At 37.8% G+C, this 24157-nt stretch overlaps 2 protein-coding genes across 2 annotated transcripts in view; one reads left to right on the forward strand and one right to left on the reverse strand.

Annotated features, from left to right (window-relative positions):
- The first annotated feature begins 272 nt into the window (after positions 1-272).
- LOC122403362 overlaps positions 273-24157 on the forward strand; it is a 269780-nt gene continuing 245895 nt past the window's right edge. Inside the window, exon 1 of the mRNA XM_043406852.1 lies at positions 273-533. Within this exon, the coding sequence (XP_043262787.1) occupies positions 470-533 (64 nt within the window). The 5' untranslated portion in view covers positions 273-469. The remainder of the gene's footprint in view (positions 534-24157) is intronic.
- LOC122403361 lies at positions 15182-22367 on the reverse strand. The gene is made up of 2 exons (XM_043406851.1): positions 21483-22367; positions 15182-20964 (listed from the first exon to the last, which is right to left on the reverse strand). The coding sequence occupies exons 1-2, from the start codon at positions 22209-22211 to the stop codon at positions 20398-20400; spliced, it is 1296 nt and encodes a 431-aa protein (XP_043262786.1). The 5' UTR covers positions 22212-22367; the 3' UTR covers positions 15182-20397.

The raw sequence follows: 24157 nt of genomic DNA on the forward strand, positions 1-24157 counted from the left end.
TAAGGTCTCGCTACCGTTGTTCCACGCAGGCATTCAGTTAATGATCTTGCACGATGCTTTAACGAAAGCCGTAATGATACCGGCGCCAGCGTGGTTCGGTAAAACAGCGTAATAGAGAAAACGTCGAAGGTGTAGCGAAAGAGAAAGAAGCAGTCTCGCGCCCCACCAAACAAGTCGGTGGCGTGAGCGATCCGCGCGTGCGCACTTGGCGCACGCCTTTAAAGCTTCGTACCGCCAAAACGCATTCCCATGAGTCAGTCTTGTACAGCTGGTCGCGTAGTACGGACTGTGTGAAACGGGTACATCGACTGGTCAGTAGTTTAAACGTTTACTGTGCAACGAAACGTGCGTGTGACGCGTTTATTACTTTCTGTGATTCTTTAGAAGAGACTGTCATTTTGGTTCGACAATTATTCGGGGTGAAAGAACAACCGATTATTAGTGTGAAAGACTTTGATAAACTCTAGAAATGAGAAATCTTGTGGAGAAACAGCTGTCCTGGCTTGCCCTGCTTGTGACTACATTCTACTCTCGTGAGTAATTTTATTTTGGTTTAATACTCTTGTCCTCGCAAAATTCACCGTTTTCCGCGTGGGTGTTAAAGAATTTTAATAGAACTTCCTCGTATATCGGTAAAACAAAATTTGAATTTCATAACACGAAGTGTATTCTAAGAGTAAGGATGCGCATTAAAAAAATTAACTCTGCACTATTTAGTATTACATATAATTGATACTTGATGTGTTGGAAACAATTTTCTTGGACCACAGTGATTTTTAGAAGTTAAATTTCCGCTTTTAAATACATCGTTTGAAATGCTAGAGAACCGTTGAATAGCGGCTTAAGGTTCTATCTTTAGCTATTTTTTGTTTATTTTTTACATGTTTTGTAGTTATGTTTTTAATTGTTTTATGAGTGCGGATGAAATATCTCGCTATATTCCTTTGATCATTTATATATCGTTACGATCTAAATTTCTTGTTACTACGATGTCGGTTATGCGACGGAATGAACGAAATATCTCGCGTGTCTTTCATTAGAATACGAAGTGGCTCATTCGTAAAATATTTCGTCATAAGTGCAGGAGTGTCAGGAATGGTGCATAAGGATACATTATATTTTTATAAATTAACTTTTTTTATTTTTATTGTATATAAAACAATTGAAAACATGATGTTATACATAATGCAACATCACAATTTTGACAAATGTTTGTTGTACCATTTAATTGTTCTACGTATAAATATGAATGCAAAATTTAACCTTCATAATCTGTGCCACCCATATATTTAGTGTACTCTATTATAATACAATTAGGTTCTTTTATATATTCTTTGTCACCAAGTAGAGAGTATTTATTGTAGAAAGAATTGATACTACTAGTTTGAAACTACCATAATAAAAGTTTGATAATAGATTGTATATTATGAGTTTCATTAATAATTGTTTTAGTTTTGGCGTCAATATGTATAGCATTGAAATGTAGGAATTGTAGTGTACGGAAAAATTACTTTCTTGAAATTATTTTTTTTATGAATTGGAAATTGTGCGTAGGATTAGTGCTCTAATATAAAGATAATTATTGCAAACGAATTATACCCATATATTGAAGAATAGTGATATAAAAATATACGTATTGCTGAGTGTATAAAATTTCCGTTACGCTCATATTTATTACTTTTTGCCAGAATGATATTCACAAGTTCTTGGTCGAAAAAATATTGGAAAATGAAAGAAAGGCTACTGTTTACCGATAAGTCTGATTTTTCTCTGCTCTCTGCGATTGTTTTGTGTAATTTAAAACGCTTGATTTAAACGTAGTAGTTGTAGATATTTTCCACCGTCTTTCTTTGAAACATCTATTCTACGCTCTAGACGATGAAACGTCATCTGCCATTTCTGTATTAGTATTAATAGCACTGCTGGTGCTATTGTTAATATTGTCGAACCGCGATTGCTATGAATACGAAATGCTCCTTCAAAATTGTCAGAAATGAAGTAAATCATCCGATAAGTGACATTCATTTGTAAATACTGAAGAATGAAGGCATAGACAGTATTGCGGCATGAGATATCTCGTCCAAAGTTGCGGAAGGGTTAATAACTAACTGTGGGTCTCATAAGATAACTAATCCTTGTGAATTCGTAAATCTGTTTACATTTTCTGTGGCATCTCGATGACTAACAATGAAGTGACCTACACATCATTTGTTTGACCTTCTTTTCATTCAATGATACGTACCTTGAGCTTCAGTTTGTAATACGTAAACAATCCAGTTTAGTAGTTACAACATCGGACGATTATCGTGCATCACGATTTCAATACATGTGTATATCAATAGCGTATGTATGTATTGCGTCTGCGACAGTTTCTTCTCTATTATTTCAATATAACAGAATTCTCAAAAATAATGTAACCAACGCTAGTTTTAATCTCGCATTTAATCCATTAACGAATTGTAATCAATTCCACGCTATGTTACAGAGTTAGACGGTATTTGATTGCACTATGATTATTATTGTAATTAATCACAAACCGTAATGATGACAATTGTAATCAAAATTAGTATGACAACATTATTGTTACTTTACATATTCATCATATATGTCTGTAATTTTAAATATACGATTTAGCAATGGTTTATATAAATTGTAAATCTATAGGATTTTCAACTGGTTTCCATACTAACTTCATAATTGTAATCGTTAACGTATTCGATAGTGAAAGATGAGCCGAAAACGTTATTAACCATTTACTTGCAAATATGAAATAAATTTTAATTGGGAAAAGATTTTTCGAATAAATGCTTATTAAAATAAATCTCATAAAAGAAAAATGTATATAGATTATTATTTATTTTGTCAAATGAATTGTTTTAAAAGCAAATTATATTTCTGTTTCTAGTTCATACTTCATTACTTTTTGTTTTATAATTAATTTATTTCTCGATTTAATTATTTAATAAATATATGTTTCTTAAGAAAATTTCGAGTATCATTATTAACTTAGTGATTTAATCATATTAAAAAATATAATCATTTTGTGATTAACGAGATAATTACGTATAATAATTAAATTTGCGACTAAATTCGTTTGATCACTTGTATTATTACTACTAAACATTAATCAGACTGCATGTTGTCTAAAACTGATGCGTTGCATTCATTTATTAGTGTTGATGGCCCTTTGAAACGTTATTAGAAACAACGGATTTCACAGTCGAACGAATTTTCGTTGCAGACGAATAATTAATTGTGTTTAGAAATTCTAGAATAGTCGTTCGAGAACAGGAGCGTGCGATCAGTAGATTTTCTTGCGTCGCGATACTAAAATAGTGCGATGCTTACCACGTGGCTGAGTCTCTCCGTTACATCGTACGAGATGACGTTGCGGTCGTTGATTGGTCGACAAGATGGGCGTGCGCCTGGCCTTACCTTCCAACGTATAGCGATGGGACTGACCCGAGGCTTGAAATGTTTGAACAATTCATTGCCAGGCGTATTTCGCAGAATAAAACGGAGAAATACAATCACGCGTTGTTGATAGTAGGTTGCAAAAATTTTGTGAAATTTTTTATGCAAAATATTAAACTGTAATTTGCAATACGTGGATTTAAAATATAAACTACAATATTATTTTTCTGCCAAAACGATAAAATCTAATTTTGTGATCATATAAACTTTAATTAAATTTAAAAAGGTATCATAGATATGTACCTCGTAAATTTAATGTATATTTCTGCAACGTCAGTATCATTGGACATGTGTTATCTTATCGATGTATAAATTAACATTAAATTCACATCAAAATAATGAAATTAATCTTCATACTATAAATAAAAAGATTACTTAATATGATCTCTGATATTTATTATAATAACCCATTGCGATTTCATTTAAAAATTAGCTACACACAATATTTCACACTCGTTCTCATTTTAAGTCTATTACGAGTAAATATTTTCAAATGTTATCAAAAATGATGTATACCGGGAAGAAAAAATTATCACGTTACCGATGTTTGATTTCTAACAAAGCAACTATTTTTCCATTTTTTTTTATAACAAATCTGTAAAAATTAGTTGTGTAAGGGATTGCACCGTCCACTGTTTCCAACAGCAACCGTGTGCTTTGAATTGATACAGACGTCCTGATAGGAAGTAAACAAAAATATAAATTGGATTGCAAAAGGTTAACTGTAGCAATTTATTCTAATCAGACTCAGTTCCGTCGCTATTGGTTTAGACGAGCTCACGGACGAAATAGCGCGTCAAGGATTTCTTGAATTCGCAACGAAAGAGGGTTAGTAGTGCATTTAGGGGTATGGAGGGAGCAACTGCAACTGTTCCTGTATTGCAAATATTTATTTTTTATCATTAAAATTTTGTTATTTGTAACAAGACAATAACATTTTTTCTATTATATTTAACAATAATGCGTAAATCTTTTATGTTGCGTTCTGAACTTAGATATTAATCTTACTATCAATTGTGGTTTTAAAGTAATAATATGGTCTATAAACAATCTATTTACAACTATTCTACAATTTTTCATCAGAATGACTACTGCAGGACCTTTATGTTTATTAAAATTTGCCTTCCAGTTTACATCCCGTTATTAGTGGTCATCATAAATATTGTCAAAAGTTCAATATAAATAGAATTATATAGGGTTAAATTTACTTTTATCTGCGGAAATGGCATTATTCCACTATTCTCACTGTCAATATTTAGTTCCACCCCCCTTGCTAAATTTCTGGGTGCGTTATTAAAGAGGGTTGCATTCAAGTTTCAAAAACATACACGGGTTATTTTTCTCTGACGGCCGTTCTCTCACGAGGAGAGCCGGTTTCTTGCGGCGCATTCCACCGGGTTTAAGTTCTCCTTTCGTAACTGGCTACGTAGGTACGCGCGCAGCTAAGATAGACGGACGTCCGGTCATCATTCTCTTTCTCCTTCCGCAGGGACTCGCTATTCGTGGAATGCGAAATGGCATCACGCGATTTTCAGACTCATTTCTCTCACAGCGCTTGCTTGTCTATGATACGTGTACTCCGATGACGATGTTCACAGTGTGCTGTAACCCAGTGTTTCTCAACTACGGGCTACGCACCCCTGGGGATGCCTGAACATGTTGAATGAACGTGTTCTAAGAATAGAATAAGAAGCACATTGTAAGTCGAATTTAAACACATCGTCAATAACAAAAGCATTGGAAACTAAAATTTAAAATTAAACAGCTTAAAAACTCGCAACTACTGAAATTGTTTGTATAGTACATTCATTAAGATTATTTTTGATTTTTAACAGATTTACCATTTTTTATTCCACTTCTGTTAAAAATCAGTTAATTTTATTGTTTTTCTTGCTTTGTTTATTATTATAATGAAGCAGACTTACTTGTAAACCAAGTAATACGCGATTCATCATATTATTCAAAGAAAGTAATTAATTGATTATTAAATAGTATTAAATAAACCACCATAAGAAACGTGAACCTGAGAATTTGTATTTTTATTTTTATGAATTGCTTTTATAGATAATGTATTAATTCAAATTAAGTATAAATTAAGTAGATTACAGTAAAAAATATGAAACCCTTTAAATTAAATTACAATTTTTCAAATATAAATAAATTTTTGTAAAATCAGTTTTGAAATACAGTTAGGAGCATAATTTATTTATGTATTATTCTTTACGTATTTTACTTATGTATGTTTATTGCACTTTAATAAATGTTGGACAATTTTATTATATCCTGTTTAATTTGTCCGTAATAGAATTTTGCTTATGATTCAATTTTGTCTCACATTTTAGTGCATAATTGGTTCATTTAATACTATTACAATAATTGGTTGCATTCATTGTGAAGTGATCTTGTAGAAACATACTAGTAAGTTTTCACTAAAGTGTCGTAGAGAACACATTTTAATTAGAGTATTTTCTTGTTAAAAAAAGGATTTTGGACTTGAACAATGTCTGAAAAGTGTGTAGTATCATCGATTAAACATACAAAGCTTAAGTAGGAAATATCTTGACGATATTTCTGGGTCCTTTGCAGCAGTTCTTAACCTGAGTTTTTTTACATCCCAAGGAGATTATACGGGGTGTTAAAAAAAAAGTGTTTCAAGACTTTAAGGATTTATAGTACTCAGCGCAAGGAGTAAAAAATGTTCAAGTAACACAGCTTCAAACGTCAATCCTTTCGACGAAAAATCGATTTTTAGTATCTAAGAATATCTAGAATGTGTCTTCATTGATCGACATACATACACTTGAAAGTATTTATTTCGAATCTCGTATCGTTTGACACGCATTTTTAATTCATTCACGTAATTATTCTACATTATTTATGGGAGATGAACATTTATAGAACAATCTTGAACGTACTTCTGAATCAGTTTATTTATTTACATTCAATGCTTCGCAGAGAAGATTACTCAAGTTATCGATTATTCTTAAATGCTAAAAGTCGATTTTTCGTCGAAATAATTGACTTTTGGACTTATGTTGATTCGACATTTTCTACTCCTTTCGCTGAGTACTATAAGTCCTTAAAGTCTTGAAACACTTTTTTTAACACCGTGTAGATAGATTTGTGGGATCCGCGAATTTATATAGGGAATTATTAAATATATAATGTTCGCGCTACTTAAATAGCGATGAACCTGTTTGTTTCGACAACCAATAATTGTTAATTGTCACTTTTATTACATAACCCGTTGCAATAAATACAATAATTTATACAGGGTGTTTGGCCACCCCTGGGGAAAATTATAATGGAAGATTCTACAGGCCAAAATAATCAATTTCTTGACTAAGGTTTCATTAAAAAGTTATTAAAAAATTAAATTAAAAAATTTCAAATCATTTTGGAAGAATTATTTTTGGTTGCGGGGCTCAATTACAATCATTTTTGGTGAATACACATACCCCTGAAATCCTATCCACTTTCGAGAACAAACATCGGGTAGATGCAGAAATTTTTGGATAAAAAAAATTTTTCAAATCATTCTAAAAAAATTATATTCGGCTGTGGGGGGCAATTACAATTATTTTTGGTGAATACACGTATCCCTGAAATCCTACCTGCTTTCGAGAAAAAAATTCGAGTAGGTACTGTTAGGCGAAATTAAAAACTTTCAAATTATACTAAAAAAATTATATTTAGTTACAGGAGTCAATTACAAGCATTTTTGGTGAATAAACATACTCCGAATTCCTACGCACTTTCGAGAAAAAAATTCGAGGTGCGAAATTTTTCGACAAAAGTAAAAAATTTTAAATCGTTCTGGAAAAATTATTTCCGGTTGCGGGGGTCAATTACAATCGTTTTTGGCAAATAGACCTACCCCCGAAATCCTATCCACTTTCTAGAAAAAAATTCAGTACGGACGGAACTTTAAACGTTAATAACTTTTTAAGGAAGCCTCTGTGGGATCGGGAAAATAATGACTCCGCCCTGTTCCGTTCCGCACAATTTTATTGTTGCTGTCGTACAACGACGTGACTCGTGGTGCGGGTTACGCTCGACTCCCTGGTACGATCATCGCCACCGTACCAAGAGGCCTTCAAAAACAAAAGACGGTCAGAGACGACGACAACGGCTTTTCGGCTCACGCGGCTCTGGTCGTCTCGTGTGCAACCATCGTCTCGTGTGCAACCATACATTGTAGCGGCTTCGAACGGCTAAGGCGTATGTGGTGCCTTGGCCGCCACACTACCCCCCTGCCAGTAATTGGCACAATTACGAAAAATTGACCGACTACATTACCACTACCATTTACTCTATTATATAAAATACGTTATCCTAACTAAGATTTACATTACAGTATTTGAACAGAGTTGAAAAAAAAAGGAATTTACATGGAGTTTAATATATAATACGTAATACCCAAAAATACATGAAAGTACATAAAAGTGATGGATAAAAATAAATGGTATATGATACTTATTATAATAATGCGCAAGCCTTAAGTACTACCGCGTAATTTGAAATCGCTCGGGAAAACGTACGCGTCTACCTGAACGCGTAACACGTTGCTGTATAACCGGCGCATTGTCAGGTACGTTTGTTTGTGTGACCGGCTGATTTTCTATGCTCACGGGATCCGGTCTGTTTTCTGCTAGCATATAAGCAGGCTTTAGCCTTTCAATTGATATATTTATTTCCTTACCTCTAATGTTTATTGTAAATGTTTTTTCGCCTCGGCGCACTACGGCGTATGGACCTTCATAAGCGGGTTGTAAAATAGTTTTGGCTGAATCTGTTCGGATGAAAACATGTGTTGAACTGCTAAGATCTTTGAAAACGAATGTACGATTAACGGAATGGCGTGATGCATTAGAGGGACTCAATTTAGAAAAATGGTTGCGTAGTCTATTAGTAAAATCGGAAGCATTTTCTGTGCCTTCCGCTGAATGCGAAGACAAGAACTCTCCCGGTAATCTTAATGGCTCGCCATAAACTAATTCCGCTGAGGTAGCGCCGAGGTCTTCTTTCCAGGCGGAACGAATACCGAGTAGAACCGTCGGAAGTATTTCTGTCCACCTGTCGGATCCGTGGCACCTTATAGCCGACTTGAGCTGTCGGTGAAAACGCTCTACCATCCCATTGGCCGCTGGGTGATACGCCGTTGTGCGAAGGCGTGTGGATCCAATTAAATTGTTCAGCGCAAAAAATAATTTGGATTCGAACTGCCTACCCTGATCGGTGGTAATCCGTACGGGAGCACCAAACCGCGCTACCCAACCGTCATAAAAGGTTCGAGCTACGGTTTGGGCCTCCTGATCGACCATGGGGAAGGCTTCCGGCCACCGCGTATATCTGTCTACACAGGTCAGACAATACCTGAAACCTTCGGACACCGGTAAAATTACTATGTCTAAATGAATGTGTTCGAATCGCGCAGAAGGTTTAACAAATGTAGCCAATGGTGCAGTCACATGACGGGAAATTTTTGATCTTTGGCACGGTATACAGCAACGTGTCCACGTGCGAACATCTCTTTTAATCGACGGCCAAACATAACGTTGCGTTATGAGCTTGATCGTCGCGTTAATACCTGGATGTGATAATACATGTAACATATTAAAAACTGCACGTCGGAAAGGAGGGGTGACATAAGGTCTTACATTCTTAGTCGAAATATCGCAAAAAATTTCGGAAGACGTGCCAGGCAACGAGACTTTACGTAATCGCAGGCTAGATTCGCTATTCAACAACCGCTGCAACTCCTCATCCTGGGCTTGCGATTTTGCCAATTCTTCGAAATTAATCGAGTGGTTAACCGTTTCCACTCTGGACAGTGCATCGGCAACGACGTTGTCTTTACCGGAAATATGTTGAATATCTGTAGAGAATTGCGCAATGTAATCTAGGTATCGGAATTGTCGAGGAGAGCATTTATCTAATTTCTGTTTGAAAGCGAAAGTTATGGGTTTATGGTCTGTAAAAATCGTGAAATGTCTGCCTTCGAGCATATGTTTGAAATGTTTTATTGCTAAATAGATAGAAAGTAGTTCCCGGTCGTAAGCTGAATACTTCTTTTCGGCAGATCCTAATTTCTTAGAAAAGAATGCTAATGGTTGTCGTTCGTTGCCGACGCACTGATGTAAAACAGCTCCTACGGTGTAATCAGAAGCATCGCAGGTAACCGACAATGGAGCGTTGACCGCAGGATGAGAAAGCAGGGTTGCGTTTGCTAAACTATTTTTGGTATTTTCGAAAGCCTGACGCGCTTCCGAAGTCCAGGCTATCGAGGTCTTGCCCTTTAAATTGCCGGCTAGAAGGTCGTTCAAGGGTGCTTGAAAGCGAGCGGCATCTGGGATAAAACGGCGGTAAAAATTAAGCATTCCCAAGTACTGCCTCAAATCCTTCGCGTTTTTCGGAAGGGGAAATGACTTTATGGCTTGTACCTTGCCGGGCAAAGGTTGAGTGCCGCTTTCATTTACCCGATAGCCTAGAAATTTAACTTCTTCCTGCCCGAACGTGCATTTATTCGGATTAACAACAATGCCATAATCTTTTAATCGTTTAAATAATAATTCTAAATGGCGCAGGTGATCGGCTTGGGATTCTGAGGCGACCAAAATGTCGTCTATATACGCGTAACAAAAATCGAAACCGCGTAAAATTTCGTCGATAAAGCGCTGAAATGTTTGCGCGGCATTTCGTAACCCGAACGACATGTACGGGAATTCAAAAAGCCCAAACGGCGTTGTAATGGCCGTTTTTCCGACGTCTTCCGACGCAACCGGAATCTGATTATAAGCTCGGACGAGATCTATTGTGGAAAATACCTTTTTGCCACTCAGTTGTTGCGCAAAATCCTCAATGTGACGCACGGGGTATCGGTCGGGAATTGTCCGTGCGTTTAACGCTCTATAGTCACCGCAAGGCCTCCAAGCTTCTTCGCCCTTCTTCGGAACCATATGAAGGGGTGCTGACCACGCGCTCTTCGAAGGACAAGCGATGCCCATCTTCACCATCGCGTCGAACTCCTTCTGGGCAGCCCTGAGCCGGTCCGGTGCAAGCCGCCGCGGCTTGCTGGAAACGGGTGGTCCAGGGGTTGTCTCGATGTAATGCACCGTTTGGTGCGTAGTCCTCATCGGGGTGCCGCTAGGCCGTGTAAGTTCCGGCATCTGCATCAGGAGCTGGTGGTAAACGGTAGTCCCTGCTACTGTCTTCACCGACGGCGTTTCATCCTCGGCTCGTGTTCCGCGGACCGTTAACGACGTGGTCCGATCGACGAGGCGACGATTGCGGATGTCCACCATAAGATCGAAGTGATCGAGAAAGTCTACCCCGATTATGGGTTTTGTAACATCCGCAACCACGAATCGCCACACGAAATCCCGTCGTAGGCCGAGGTGCAGGTTTAACGACACTGTCCCGTAGGTGTTAATTACACTCCCATTCGCCGCCGCCAGCTGGTACTCCGATCTTTCTCGCAATCCGCCTAGCAGGCGGCGCGGAAAAACGCACAAATCGGCCCCGGTATCCACTAAAAATTCCGTCTTCGAGCTGTTGTCTAAGATGAAGAGGCGGCGTGATGCTGGATTTGTGTCGCTGGCCGCCATCAACGACTCCCCAGGTCGTTTCCCTGATCCGTGGCGTTCCAATTGCACGGTGCAACGCACCTCTGCGCGGCCGGACCGAACCGCCAATGGTACCAGCATTTCCCTTGATGGTCCATTTGTCCTCCCGCGGGCCGCTCTCGCGATCGCGATAGAGATCGTCTGCGGTAGCGCGAGTTTGGATGATTTCGGTGGGTCCACCTGCGACGGGAAGATTGCCCCTGGTCCACCAAGGATTCACGGATGGCAGAAATTTCCTGCCTCAAGGAAAGAGCCAATTGTGACATCTTAATGTTTAACATGGCCTCGATGCTCGGGCCCGGCGGGGGTATTTGGCAGGATGCAGATACGCTCGTAATCGCGGCCTCCGTGACGTGTACCCGCGGTGTCATCGTATCCGCGACAGCGTCTGCCAACTCTGCTACCTTATCCAGCGGGGTGTCCCGCTGCGTGGATAAAATCACCTGCATATTAGCAGGTAGTCGGCCCATCCAAAGCGTCCGCAATACACCGTCCGAAAAAGCCGTACCGGCCAATCCGCGCAGGTGACGAAGAAATTGAGACGGTTTTCTGTCCCCGATTTCCTCGTGTTCCAATAACCGCCGCGTTTTCTGTTCCTGCGACGCACTAAGCCGGCGAATGAACTCATTTTTTAGCGTCGTGTACGGATCCGCGGCCGGGGGATTCATGATAATGTCTCTTACTTCCGCGGCGTGTCGCGCACTTAACGCGCCGAGAATGTACCCGAATTTCGTGGTCTCCGACGTTACATTGGATACCTCAAAACTTCTCTCTACCATTGAAAACCACATCTCCGGGTCTCCCGGACAAAACTCGGGTATCCGTACAGCGACGCGATCAACTGCCAACGGCACACCCGCGGATGTCCCTGCGTTAACGTTAGGGTCAGTCATTTTACCAGTCTTAGTCACAAAAAAAAAATAGTTTCACCGCACACACACACCGCGCTTACTATATGTCAGACCGTGTCCTTTTCTTATGTCCTTAACACTATACACTTATTTCTCTACACTAACTAATATTGTCCGTATACAAAAAATGTCCAAATTTTCTTAAAAAAAACTTTACTTGCGCGGCGAGATCACGTCGGGGTCACCAATGTGGGATCGGGAAAATAATGACTCCGCCCTGTTCCGTTCCGCACAATTTTATTGTTGCTGTCGTACAACGACGTGACTCGTGGTGCGGGTTACGCTCGACTCCCTGGTACGATCATCGCCACCGTACCAAGAGGCCTTCAAAAACAAAAGACGGTCAGAGACGACGACAACGGCTTTTCGGCTCACGCGGCTCTGGTCGTCTCGTGTGCAACCATCGTCTCGTGTGCAACCATACATTGTAGCGGCTTCGAACGGCTAAGGCGTATGTGGTGCCTTGGCCGCCACACCTCCATCAACAAATTAGTATTTTTGATTTTCGTCTTATTTTGGCCTGTAAAATCTCCCACTAAAATTTTTCCCAGGAGTAGCCGGACACCCTGTATAGTTAAACATAAACAATGTCAATATATTTTTGTTATATACATCATATTTAAAAATATTAATTTTAATTTTGAAGCCACTATTATGTCTCGTACTGAGGAATTACGAGCTTTCTTAGCTAAGTTGTCTTTGTAAATTTTAAAATGTTAGCAAAAGTGCTACTATATGTTGGCCATATTTTCAAGATGTAATCGAAGTTCAAAACTCTATTAGTTTTCTTAGAAAATGAAATTTGCGAACATCTACAAACACTAGGATACTGCAATATTTTTCTGCTCAGTATAAGCTCTTAATGGAGCATTTTCGAAGGAATTTGGCGGGTTACTGGTTCAAAAAATATTGACTTCACTAATGTTTTAACTGCACCTAGGTATCAAGAAGTGTCCTTAAAAAAAAAGTTAAGAACCATTATTCTATAGGGCAATTTCGGATACTGACAAAACAAAGATAGCAACAATGGTAGCAATATCATTAGAAAACTATGTAGTTCGACGAACTCTTTAAAAAACCAGTTGTAAATCAATTGGGAAAAAGAAAATATATCATCGAAACAAAAGGTTAATTTGGCTTCTACAAAAAAATATAGATATTAGAAGTGTATTATTTGATCAGATGAAACAAAAATTAATAGATTTCTATGTGGGACATAAGTGGTAATGGATTTGTAAAGATGCTACTATTAAAAAATGGTACCTAAAAACCTGATAAATTTGAAGAAAGGTCCATTGTGGTGGTGCGCAGAATCCGAGAGATTAAGTTGGAATTTTTCGTCGACGCTCGCGAATTCGGAATAAATTAATGATTCCGGATAATGAAGTAAAGATGTTTAAGAGTGTTGTTGGTTTAACTTATTTATTGTACTAGTTATTAATAAAGAGTGCTAAACTGTGTTACACGAGTTGCCGCGCGAATACTGATCTCATTCTGGTTGTATGACAACTGTCTAGGTAGGCTCTGACGCCTTATTCTCTTTTCTAAGCAGCCCTTAGAACGATGTTGGAGAAAGTTACCGTTTTCGCAGGTAATACTTTGGTTCGAAATTCGAGGGTTCGTGGCAGGGCTGTGTGCTGGCACGCAGCAGATGTTAGAATCTTGGTCTTCCACGCGGTCGAAGGATTTTTGCCCTACCATAAACCTCATCTAACAATGAGTCAAAGCGACAGGCTGCTGCAGCGTTCAACAGGTCCCTTATGCTCCAGAGTTGTATTAAGGTGTATGGTTTCTTGCATCTTACATCTTACAAAAAGGAAGGATGTATCGATACATGCACAAAGAAATTCTAAAGACAAAATTGTAAAAATGTATGGAGAATATACCAATTGAATAATATAACATCATCTTTCAATAGTGTAGGGATCACAAATACCTATATATCAAAAGGTGTGTGAGATTGGTTGAAATCACGATCAGATTTTAATAATGAAAGATCTATGCGTAATACTAAAACCCGACGTATCGCGTAACTGAAGATTTGTACAATTTACCAAGCCACACCCCCTGCCCCAACATTTCAAATTCTTTGTTAAGTTCTTTTCTTTTCTTTACCCATCTAATACTCTACATCATTCTACGGCTTTCACTGTGAACTCTTCTGATATTTTTTTGGATATTGAAGTGTACTTGTTAATTCTTTGCATTCTTTAAATATAAGCCATAATGTATCTGCCTTTTCTTTGCTTGCTACACATTTCTTCCTCTCCTCACTTTCCTAATATTTGTTATCAGTTTCCATACTCCCGCATCTGACCTTTGTTTTTACTTTTTGCACTATCTTTTTTTCTTGAATCTGTAGATATGTAGATAGTTGCGTATAGGGTTTTATTTCAGTATCGTTGCTAGAAAACTTCTCTGATTTTCTCTTAAAATGTAGTTCAACGCTATTCTTAAAATGTTGATATTTTCAAATTGTTCACACACTAATAAGCATGGAGATTGTTGTATACACTCCATTTCTTATTTCTAGTCATTAAATGGTTTAGGGAAGGTTCAGTTTTATTATACAGGATGTGCGGCCACCCCTGGGAAAAATTTTAATGGGAGATTCTACAGGCCAAAATAAGATAAAAATCAAGAATATCAATTTCTTGACTGAGACTTCGTTAAAAAGTTATTAACAATTAAATTAAACAATTTCAAATTGTTCTAAAAAAATTATTTTCGGTTGCGTGGGGCAATTACAATCATTTTTTGTCATTACACATACCTCCGAAATCCTAGGCACTTTTGAGAAAAAAAAATCTTACCGAAAATCTAATTAGGTGTCTTTTGACGAAAAAAGAATATTTCAAATTGTTTTGGAAAAATTGTTCTCGGTTGCGGGAGTCAATTATAATTATTTTTGGTGAATAGACATACCCCCGAAATTCTACCCATTTTCTAGAAAAAAATTCGAGGTGTGAAATTTTACGACAAAAAAAAAAAATTTCAAATTGTTCTGGAAAAATTATTTTCGGTTGTGGGGGTCAATTACAATCATTTTTGGTGAATAGACATACCTCCGAAATCCTGCGCATTTTTGTGAAAAAAATTCGATATTGGTGGAACTTTAAACGTTAATAACTTTTTAACGAAGTCTCCATCAACAAATTGGAATTCTTGATTTTCGTCTTATATTGGCCTCTAGAATCCTCCATTAAAATTATTCCTAGGGGTGGCCGAACACCGTGTATGCTAACAAAAATATTTATGCAGTCAAGTTCAAGCACGGTTAAGAAAATTTCATTCTGTAAACCATTGTGGATCCCATACTTCGAACTTTGACACAATATCTATTTGTTTCAAATTTGTACGAATGTTGGTATGTTTAAAATTTTGGAAATCCTCTAAATTGACAAATTTTGTTTGTTTTCTACTAAACAACAAATTTTATCTTCGTCAATTTAAAAATGTTGAACGGCATTGATTATGGGACGAGTAATGTAATAGATTATTTCACAATTGAGGAGAGAACGGAGTCGGATCATCAGCCACTGTGTGTGGGAATTAGAGTGCTTCATAAGGAGATCGAAAAGAAAAGGGAGAAAACAGAGAAAGAAGTAATACCTAAGTTGGAGCGAGGAAAGTATACAGACATATACTGTGAAAAGCTGGGGAGAACCAAGCGTAGAATCGGGGAAGTAGTGGAAGGGAGAAGGGAATGAGGAGATAGAGAAGTGGCTAAACAAGTAGATAAGGAAAAGAACATGTTAAAAACACAATAAAGCCAAATATTATGCTAAAGATTATATGAAAATTAAAGATATGTATTAGACATATTTAAAAGTAATTTAGAGTAAGAAGATAGTAGACACGTTAGGGAATGAATGTTTGTATGACTGACAATGAGTTAACGAAAAAAGTGTAAACCAAGTTCATTCCTTGGCCGTAAGGCTAAAATTAAAATAAAATCTCGAAATGAATAGTTTTTTATATATGATTTGTTCTATTCAAGGGAACTTCCAATGCCATTTAGAACTTATTCTTTTAAAACTTTACTTCAACTCACAATTTTAAATATTGTGACTGCGAACTATAACGATATCGCTGACCTGGCCTGGGGTCTCCGTGTGTTTACGGGCCATACTTTGAGAAACACTATTACAAACAATATTAATACTTGTACAAATTATTATTTGTTTAGTAATCTGAATAACTTTTATAGAAATAAGCAGCTAAAGAGAAAATTTATTAAACATAAAAATACACAGTTTTTATAACTAGATATTAGAAAATATATTATTTCTTATAAAGTCCCTATAAATGTTTCGGCAACATACTTTGACTGTGCAAGAATATCCTAAGTGTACTGTACAATGGTATTTCAGTATGATGATCAAGCCATCTCTTGATTTTGATTCGAACTCGCGATAATGAGAGAGAACAGAAGTATTGATTTTGAAAGTTGCGTTTCTGTGTGCGTAGAACACATGTTTGAGTTTCATTCGTTATGTTAGACACTGTTTAAACTGATAACTAGTAAAGTACTTTCTTAAGAAAAGAAAAGATAGTAGCTATATACAGAGTCTTTGATAGTATTCTATTATGGATTCCGTCTACTATACAGTTCTTATTTGCTCGTTGCACGAAAACGAGACTGCAACTGCAAGCAGTGCGACGTGACACATCATAGCAAGTCCGCCGCCACCAAAAAATTAGAATCTTATTTCATACAAGAAATAACCACACGTTAGTTACAATAAACAAAATATTTATTCGTAGAAACGCATACGCTGTTGTTTAGCGATCAGTAGTCGAATTTTCTCGAATTTTTGTTGCATATTTATTTATATTTTACAAAAAAGGTATTTAACATTGTATCGTTTCAATTTGCTGCTTAAGATAAACACATCACTACACAAATTAATTACCTTGCGAAATTTGTGATTATAAATTTCGTTTTGTTGTGGTTTTATTTGCGCTTCGTATATTTCACTTTCTATTTATGTATAGTGTTCCATATTAGGGGTGAACGGGTACTCCAGATTTTGGATTCGGGTCTGGTCGGGAATGTTATTTAGAATCGGGTCGGGATGCGGAAATATTCGGGTACCTGAAATCGAATCGGGTACTCGAAGGTTGAGCACTCGACATTGAGCCAGGACCCCGAACGTTTATATTATTCCAATTCTCGAATTTTATAACACATCGTGACAAATTAAACAAGCCACGCTTGGTGGAAATTTGTAAAATCTATAGAGAGGCAATCAGATATAAAAGTTTAGTCAAAAAGAAACATTTATTTATTTGAAATTTGAATACCGAAATATTTCAAATTTTTAAGCTCTCGACATGATCCGAACACTATCCGATTCGGTTTCGGGTACCTGACTCGACCCGATCAATACCCGACTAAACCCCGAAACTCGGGTACCCGACATTTCAGGTACCGTCTATTTCTATTGGATCTACTTTCTGCGTATGTTTTTGTTTATGTCGTACTTGTTGCAGCTCAACTTCTGCATTTTCTTTTTTATCGTCATCACATTGTAAGGACACTAATTGCAAGTGTTTGACTTAAAGTAGCAATTAAATTATTTACATAGTTAATTTCTTTGGGTGTTTGCTTTATTTAACTTATTACTTTATTAATTTTAGGTACCAAGATATTAGGTTTGTTAACGAAGCAGTAGAATCTTTTCACGTCTTTCTTGTCTGCAATCGAAAAGATTCAGATAATGTCCTGCTTCATATATCTTCCAGTCTTAAATTGTCATACACCGGACATTCTTTCATAATATGTTCGATTACTTCCAACTCCTTGTTATTGAATAAAATGCATAGTTTTTCTTCGTTTATTATTTGCGTTGCACCGTTTTTATTTCATACTTTCCATTGTTTCTTTTCTACCACTTTTAATTGAGCTATAATTTTTTTTAATTTTATATGAAATAGTCCTCTAAGGTATTCCGCGATCAGGTTCTCTTTTCCGCTTATTAAGAGTCAATAAGACGTCTAACGAATAAGTTAGAACTGTAGGTTGATGCTTTTATTCTTTTCATGTTCTTCTCTAATAAAGATTGTTCTATTATTTTTATGATTATTTCGCGATTCCCATCTAGCGTAATTTTTGTGGGGGTAATTGTAAGGTTTGACTTGCTTTTATATAATGATATACGTTGGTTGAGTGGAGGAAACAGTTTGGATCGTTTTCAGGACGGCTGAGAAAACTGGCCACCCGTCGAGAGAAAAGAACTGGGTATCTTCCAGGCCGTCTGAGATGCTCCGAGCAGCATCACTTGGTTTCCCCGATTCGATAAGAGAGGACGGCTGAGAAAGCCGGCCCTTTATCGGGCATGGGAAACGCGGGTTGACTGTTTCATTATTATCTTGTAATATATTCGGGAGAAAAAAACCGGACGCCCATTAGTGATTCTAAATGTATTGTCAATGATTCGTCGCTAGCCACCGGAAATAACAAGGAATAATTGAGACAAAATATAATCTCTCTGTCCTTAAAACCATATTCCCGCATTTTCTTTCCCTACAAAACTTCTTTTATAATTAATTTTAATAGTATACAGGATCATATGGTGCATTGCTGTAACAAGACATTTGTGTTTGGTGGAAGGCATTTTACTTCGATACGAGGGTCGTTCAATAAGTCCTTAGAAAAAGATAGAAAAACAAATTATTTTAGGTAGATTTTTTTGTTATTTTTCAGCATAATCTGCTTTTAGCTTTATACACTTTTCCAAGCGTTTCTCTAACTTTTTTAAGTCATCTAAAAAGTAAGATTTCGGAAGTTCCGCAAAATAGGCATCTGTTTGGGCGGTGACCTACTCGTTCGACGTAAACCGTTGTCCGCCCAGCCATTTTTTAAAATTTGGAAATTAAAAACAGTCACTGGGAGCCAAACCCGGTGAATACGGTGGATGTTGTAATAATTCGAACCTTAATTCTATGATTTTGGCCATCGAAACTGCACATGTGTGCACCCGTGCATTGTCTTGATGGAAGAGGATCTTTTTCTTTTTCAAATGAGGACGTTTAATTCCCCGTTTAATTTTCTGGAGACGGTGCCAGACAGACAATTTGTTAAAAGGTGTTTCTATGAAATAAAATTCAGAAGTGTTTAGTGGACTACCAATTAAAAGACGATCGGTAGTCAATGTTGAGAGGTGTAGAGATTGGAGTAAGAGGGCTGTGAGTTCAGAATAACCTCGGTTTCGACAATAAACCTATTAAATTGCTCGAATGGAAGTAATTTGTTCTCTATAACTCATCGTAGGTGGTGTTTAGGAGATTTTATAGCAGCTTTCCCTAAGCTTCTGAAGTGTGGTGAAAATGATATGACGGAGCTTCCTTTGATCCCTTCGTTACACACGTAGTTGTGACCTTTTGCAGATATTCATCCGACTTGAATAGATGATGAATTTCTTGTAGCTCGTTGGTGGATCATGCAACATTTTCCTTGTTAAGAAATGAATCATCGTGTCACTGTCGAGCTCTAAGTGTACTGTTTTAACTGCGTCATACATAAATAGGGCTACGTATACTTTGACTCGGTTGTTGCGGTGTTATCCTTGGTGAAGAAGGGACTGCAGTAGTCGTTGCATACGTTTTCTTTAGGTTTTCCTACCAGAGCTCTGAGGGGATCGACAGCTGGAACCTTTGGATCAACAGAAGTGAATCTCTGACTGGATTGTTACAACCAATTTCCTTGAACTGTAAGTTCCTTCGAAGGTCATAGTCTCAAAAGGGATTAACGATTGAGGAGAGGCCAGAGATTCTGGCGAGCTGCTAAGAGAGGAAATGGCTAACGGGGCTGGGATCTCAAGAGCTCCGCAGGGAATTGGAGGTGTGGGAGCACAAGCATACCTAACAATGGGAGGAGGCGGCGGGAGGTATAGTTTCCTCTCTGATCTGTGGTAACTTCCGCTTCTCATTTCTCGCACTGTGCCAGAAATAATGGTTGACGTTTGGGTCACTTGATTTGTAACCTCTGTTATTTGCTTTTGATTGGTGTCTTTCTCTTGGACATGCGATGCATAAGAAACAGCTATGGAATCAGCCATAGTCTGTATCTTCTATAAGATTTGAGGCGCAGTCTGACTGTTGCCGCGTGTATTGTTGGCAACTGTCAGCTGTCTCGTCGTAGAATTATTGGCTGGCTAATTCACGGATTCCTGCGCGGACTGCGTCGCGAGATTTTAACTTGACTGTTATTTTACGTGAGTGCAACTCGATACGATGTTATTGAATGTTGTATATATATATATTTAATTTTTAAGGTTGCATCAACCCGAATGGGTCATTAGCAACCACGCAAAGTACACAAGTACAGACACAAGATGCCATAAGGAAACCGTCAAACTAAATTATACCACATTGGACCAAAATTAAATTAAATGGAAAAGGTTTACATGTTTCAAAAATTTAAGCAGTTTTCCACATGAATTGAAAGTTCTAGTAAGCTCTTTGGAGTCTTCATTCACTTCAAAATGTCTTCTTTCACTCTCATACACCGGGCACGACGAGATGATGTGGTGAATCGAGTTCCTTAAATTACAATTGATGCACATTGGACAGTCCTCTTTTTTTATCAGATGCACATGGGAAAAATTGGTATGGCCAATTCGTATTCTTGTTAATACGCTTTGCTGCTTCCTATTGAACAAAAAAGCGGGGCTTCTTTCAAAGATATCATTCCTAACACAATGCATATAAGTAGCGCGCGAGTTTTCCCAGGCAATGTTCCAATTGTTCTTGATAACTTTGAGGAGAGATACTAGAATGTCCTTATGAAAAGCTGGTACACTTAGACTTTGACACTGTTGATTGGCAGCCTCTTTAGCGATTTGGTCCGCTCTCTCGTTCCCTCTTATTCCTAGGTGGGACGGGACCCATCCAAAAAGGATCTCTGCAGCTTTATTATTGGATAAAATTTCATTATACGTTTCAACAATTTGTGTTGTGTCGCAGACCCTCGAGCGTCCCGTCGCGACGCAATATAATACGTAGGGTAGGCCCAAGTGTTAGGGCCCAACCACTTGCTCGCCTGTTCATTAGGCAGTTTTCGTCGCCTGGGCAAGTGGTACCCTCAAGGCCAGACGTCGGCTAGGTGGTTGGAGGCGCCGCTCGACCACCCATATTTCCCACATGTTTTCACTTACCCTGGTGTCCTCTTAACCGACTTTCCTTTTCCAGAACAGCCCTATGCATACCTCCACTCCTTTTCCTAGGTCCCAGCCTACATTTTTCCCAATTAGCCAATCCTGATAAACCACTCCCAATTTTCTATTCCGACTCCGGCGTCTCCACCCACCAAAATTAGGTATATAAGGTAGCCCGCGAGTTACGACCATATCACTCTAAAAAATCCGAAAAGGATTACTTCACGCAATAAAGAATTTAAAAAACCAACCAGCAAAACTTCTTCGTCGTGAGCCAACCACAACAGTGTTGTCGCGACGATCACGACAATTTGTTTCATGATCGGATTTCCTGAGTTAAAAGTTCTTAAAGCTGCCAGGGTACTCATGGAATCTGTATAAATAACGTATTTGTTATCTTTGTTTTCCACTTCGTCTATGTATTTCAATGCTTCCAATGCTGCATATGCCTCACAGGAGAAAATTGTGAACACGTCTGGAAGCTTCCATCGCCTATCACCAACAGGTGTTACAATTCCACAACCAGTTCCATGCTTGGTTTTAGACCCATCAGTATAGATTTTTATGTAGTCAGGATATCGGCTGGCGCTTTCCAGAAATAAAGACTTGAGAAGATCTTGGTTTTCATTTTTCTTTGAAGAATGATCGAAGGTTATTTGTCTTGGAGTTTTCAAAAGCCAGGGAGGTGTTTTGAACTCTTCACATGGAAGGGTATCAGCTAATGTCATATTTAACTTTTTTAATATTTGGAGAATACGAATATTAATTGGTTTCGGTAATTTGGATTTCCGGTCCAAGAGATCAATAAATTTGTTTGAAAAGAGGATCTTTTTCGTTGGGTTAAACGGGGATGCAGCACTAGTTAAGGCGTACGAAAGTGTAAGTTGCATTCTTCTGTAGTTCAACGGAACAAGGTTTGCCTCACTTAGTAAGCTGTAAATAGGGCTAGTGCAAAAAGCTCCAGTTGCTATTCTTGCAGCACTGCTGTTAATTGTGTCCAGCTTCTTAAGTGTAACCGCGCTCGCCGAACTATACACCATTGAGCCGTAGTCTATTTTGGGTCTGATTAATGCTTTATACGTTGCAATTAAAACTTGAAAGTCTGCTCCCCAGTTTTTTGAAGCTATTGCTTTCAAAACATTAAGGCTCCTAGCGCAACTATCTCTTAACTTCTTAACATGTGGTACCCACGTAAGCCTGCTGTCGAAAATTAGGCCAAGTATTCTAATTTGGTTCGTTATTGAAAGAATATGATTTCCTAGTCGTAAGGTTGGATTGTCCTGCTCTAAAAAATTTCTATTAAAAACAATAACTTTCGATTTAGATTCGGAAAACTTAAGGCCCGTTTTAGCTGAGAATAAACTGATTTGATTTAAGGTTTTTTGCATAATGTCTTCTGATATTTTGATATTTTTACCGGAAACGAATAGATTAAAATCATCAGCAAACAAGGTACACTTAACTGGAGCCTTAATAATACTAGAAATTTCGTCTATTGCCAGAAGAAAGAACGTAACACTCAGTACTGATCCTTGAGGAACTCCATTATTAATTAATGTTTTTTCAGACAAAGTACTATTGATACGAACTTGAATGGACCGAGATTTAAGAAAGTTGATCGTAAATTTTAAAATATTTCCGTTTAGCTTGAAGTTTTTCATTATACTGATGATTCTATCCCTCCAGACCATGTCATACGCCTTTTCAATGTCGAGGCAGACTGCAATAAGATGATGTCTATTCGCAAAAGCTTCACAAATGCTGGATTCCAAGGTGACAAGGCTGTCCAATGTACTACGACGATGCCTAAACCCACTTTGGTGGATAGATAGAATTCTGTTTCTTTCCAGAAACCATCTGAGTCGCTTATTTATAATTCTTTCCATTAATTTGCATAAACAACACGTTAAAGCGATAGGTCTATAGCTTCCAATGTGGTTTCTATTTTTGTCTGGCTTGGGAATTGGCACTACAATCGCTTCACTCCATTGCTTTGGAAAGACGTTATTACACCATATGCAGTTAAATAGGTCTAATAGGTAATTTAGTGCTTTTATGGAGAGTTTCTTAATGAAAATATTCGGTAACTTGTCAGGTCCGGGATTGGAGTTTTTGCAGTTGTGCAGAGATTCCTGTAGTTCTCCGATGCTAATTTTTACATTTATCTCAGGTACCGAATCAGACATTTCGTGTCGTGTATCATTAGATACCTCTTCCAGGAAAGTCTGTTTGAAACTACGAAAATCTTGATTAAAATTGCTGTCACTTGAATTATTAGCAAAGGTTCTGGCGAAGCAGTTTGCTATGTCAACCGGATTGGAAATTAGTAAGTTATCCGATGTGATGACAGTCCTGATATCAAGGTGCTTCAAATTCCCGTTGATATGTTTTAGCTTTTTCCAAACTTCGGAAGAAGGGGCATTGTGATTCAGTTTGGAAACATAATTAATCCACGATTGTTTTTTGCTCTGCCTAATGATTTTTCTTGCGATAACCCGATGTCTCCGGTAGTTAATTTTATTTAATTCGGTATTATGACGTCTGTAAACATTAAGAGAGTGTTTGTATTCCTTGATAGCTGCTTCACAATCATTATTCCACCAAGGAACGTTTTTCTTCTGTTTATTATTTCTTGTTTGGGGTATAGATCGAGAAGCTGCTTGTGAGATTACGTCGGTAAAATTTTGGACTAGCATGCTGATGTGACAAGCATTTGATTCGTTTGGTGTTTCAAGCCCATCGATACTGTTATCAATTAATGATTGAAACATAGCCCAGTCAGCTTTGCGAAATTTCCATCTGGGGGAGTTGATATTCCCAACGATAGTATTGCATTCTATATTTAAGAAAATCGGAAAGTGGTCACTATCCAGAAGCTCAGAGGAGACTTGCCAGTCAAGTAGATCCGCAATGCCAGGAGAGGCAATAGAAAGATCAATGCAGCTCAACTTGCCCGATGCCACGTTGAAGTGTGTGGGGTCCTTTT

Source organism: Colletes gigas, unplaced genomic scaffold (assembly GCF_013123115.1).
Source record: "Colletes gigas isolate AHSC1104 unplaced genomic scaffold, ASM1312311v1 Colletes_gigas_Sc00050, whole genome shotgun sequence".
Classification (NCBI taxonomy): domain Eukaryota; kingdom Metazoa; phylum Arthropoda; class Insecta; order Hymenoptera; family Colletidae; genus Colletes; species Colletes gigas.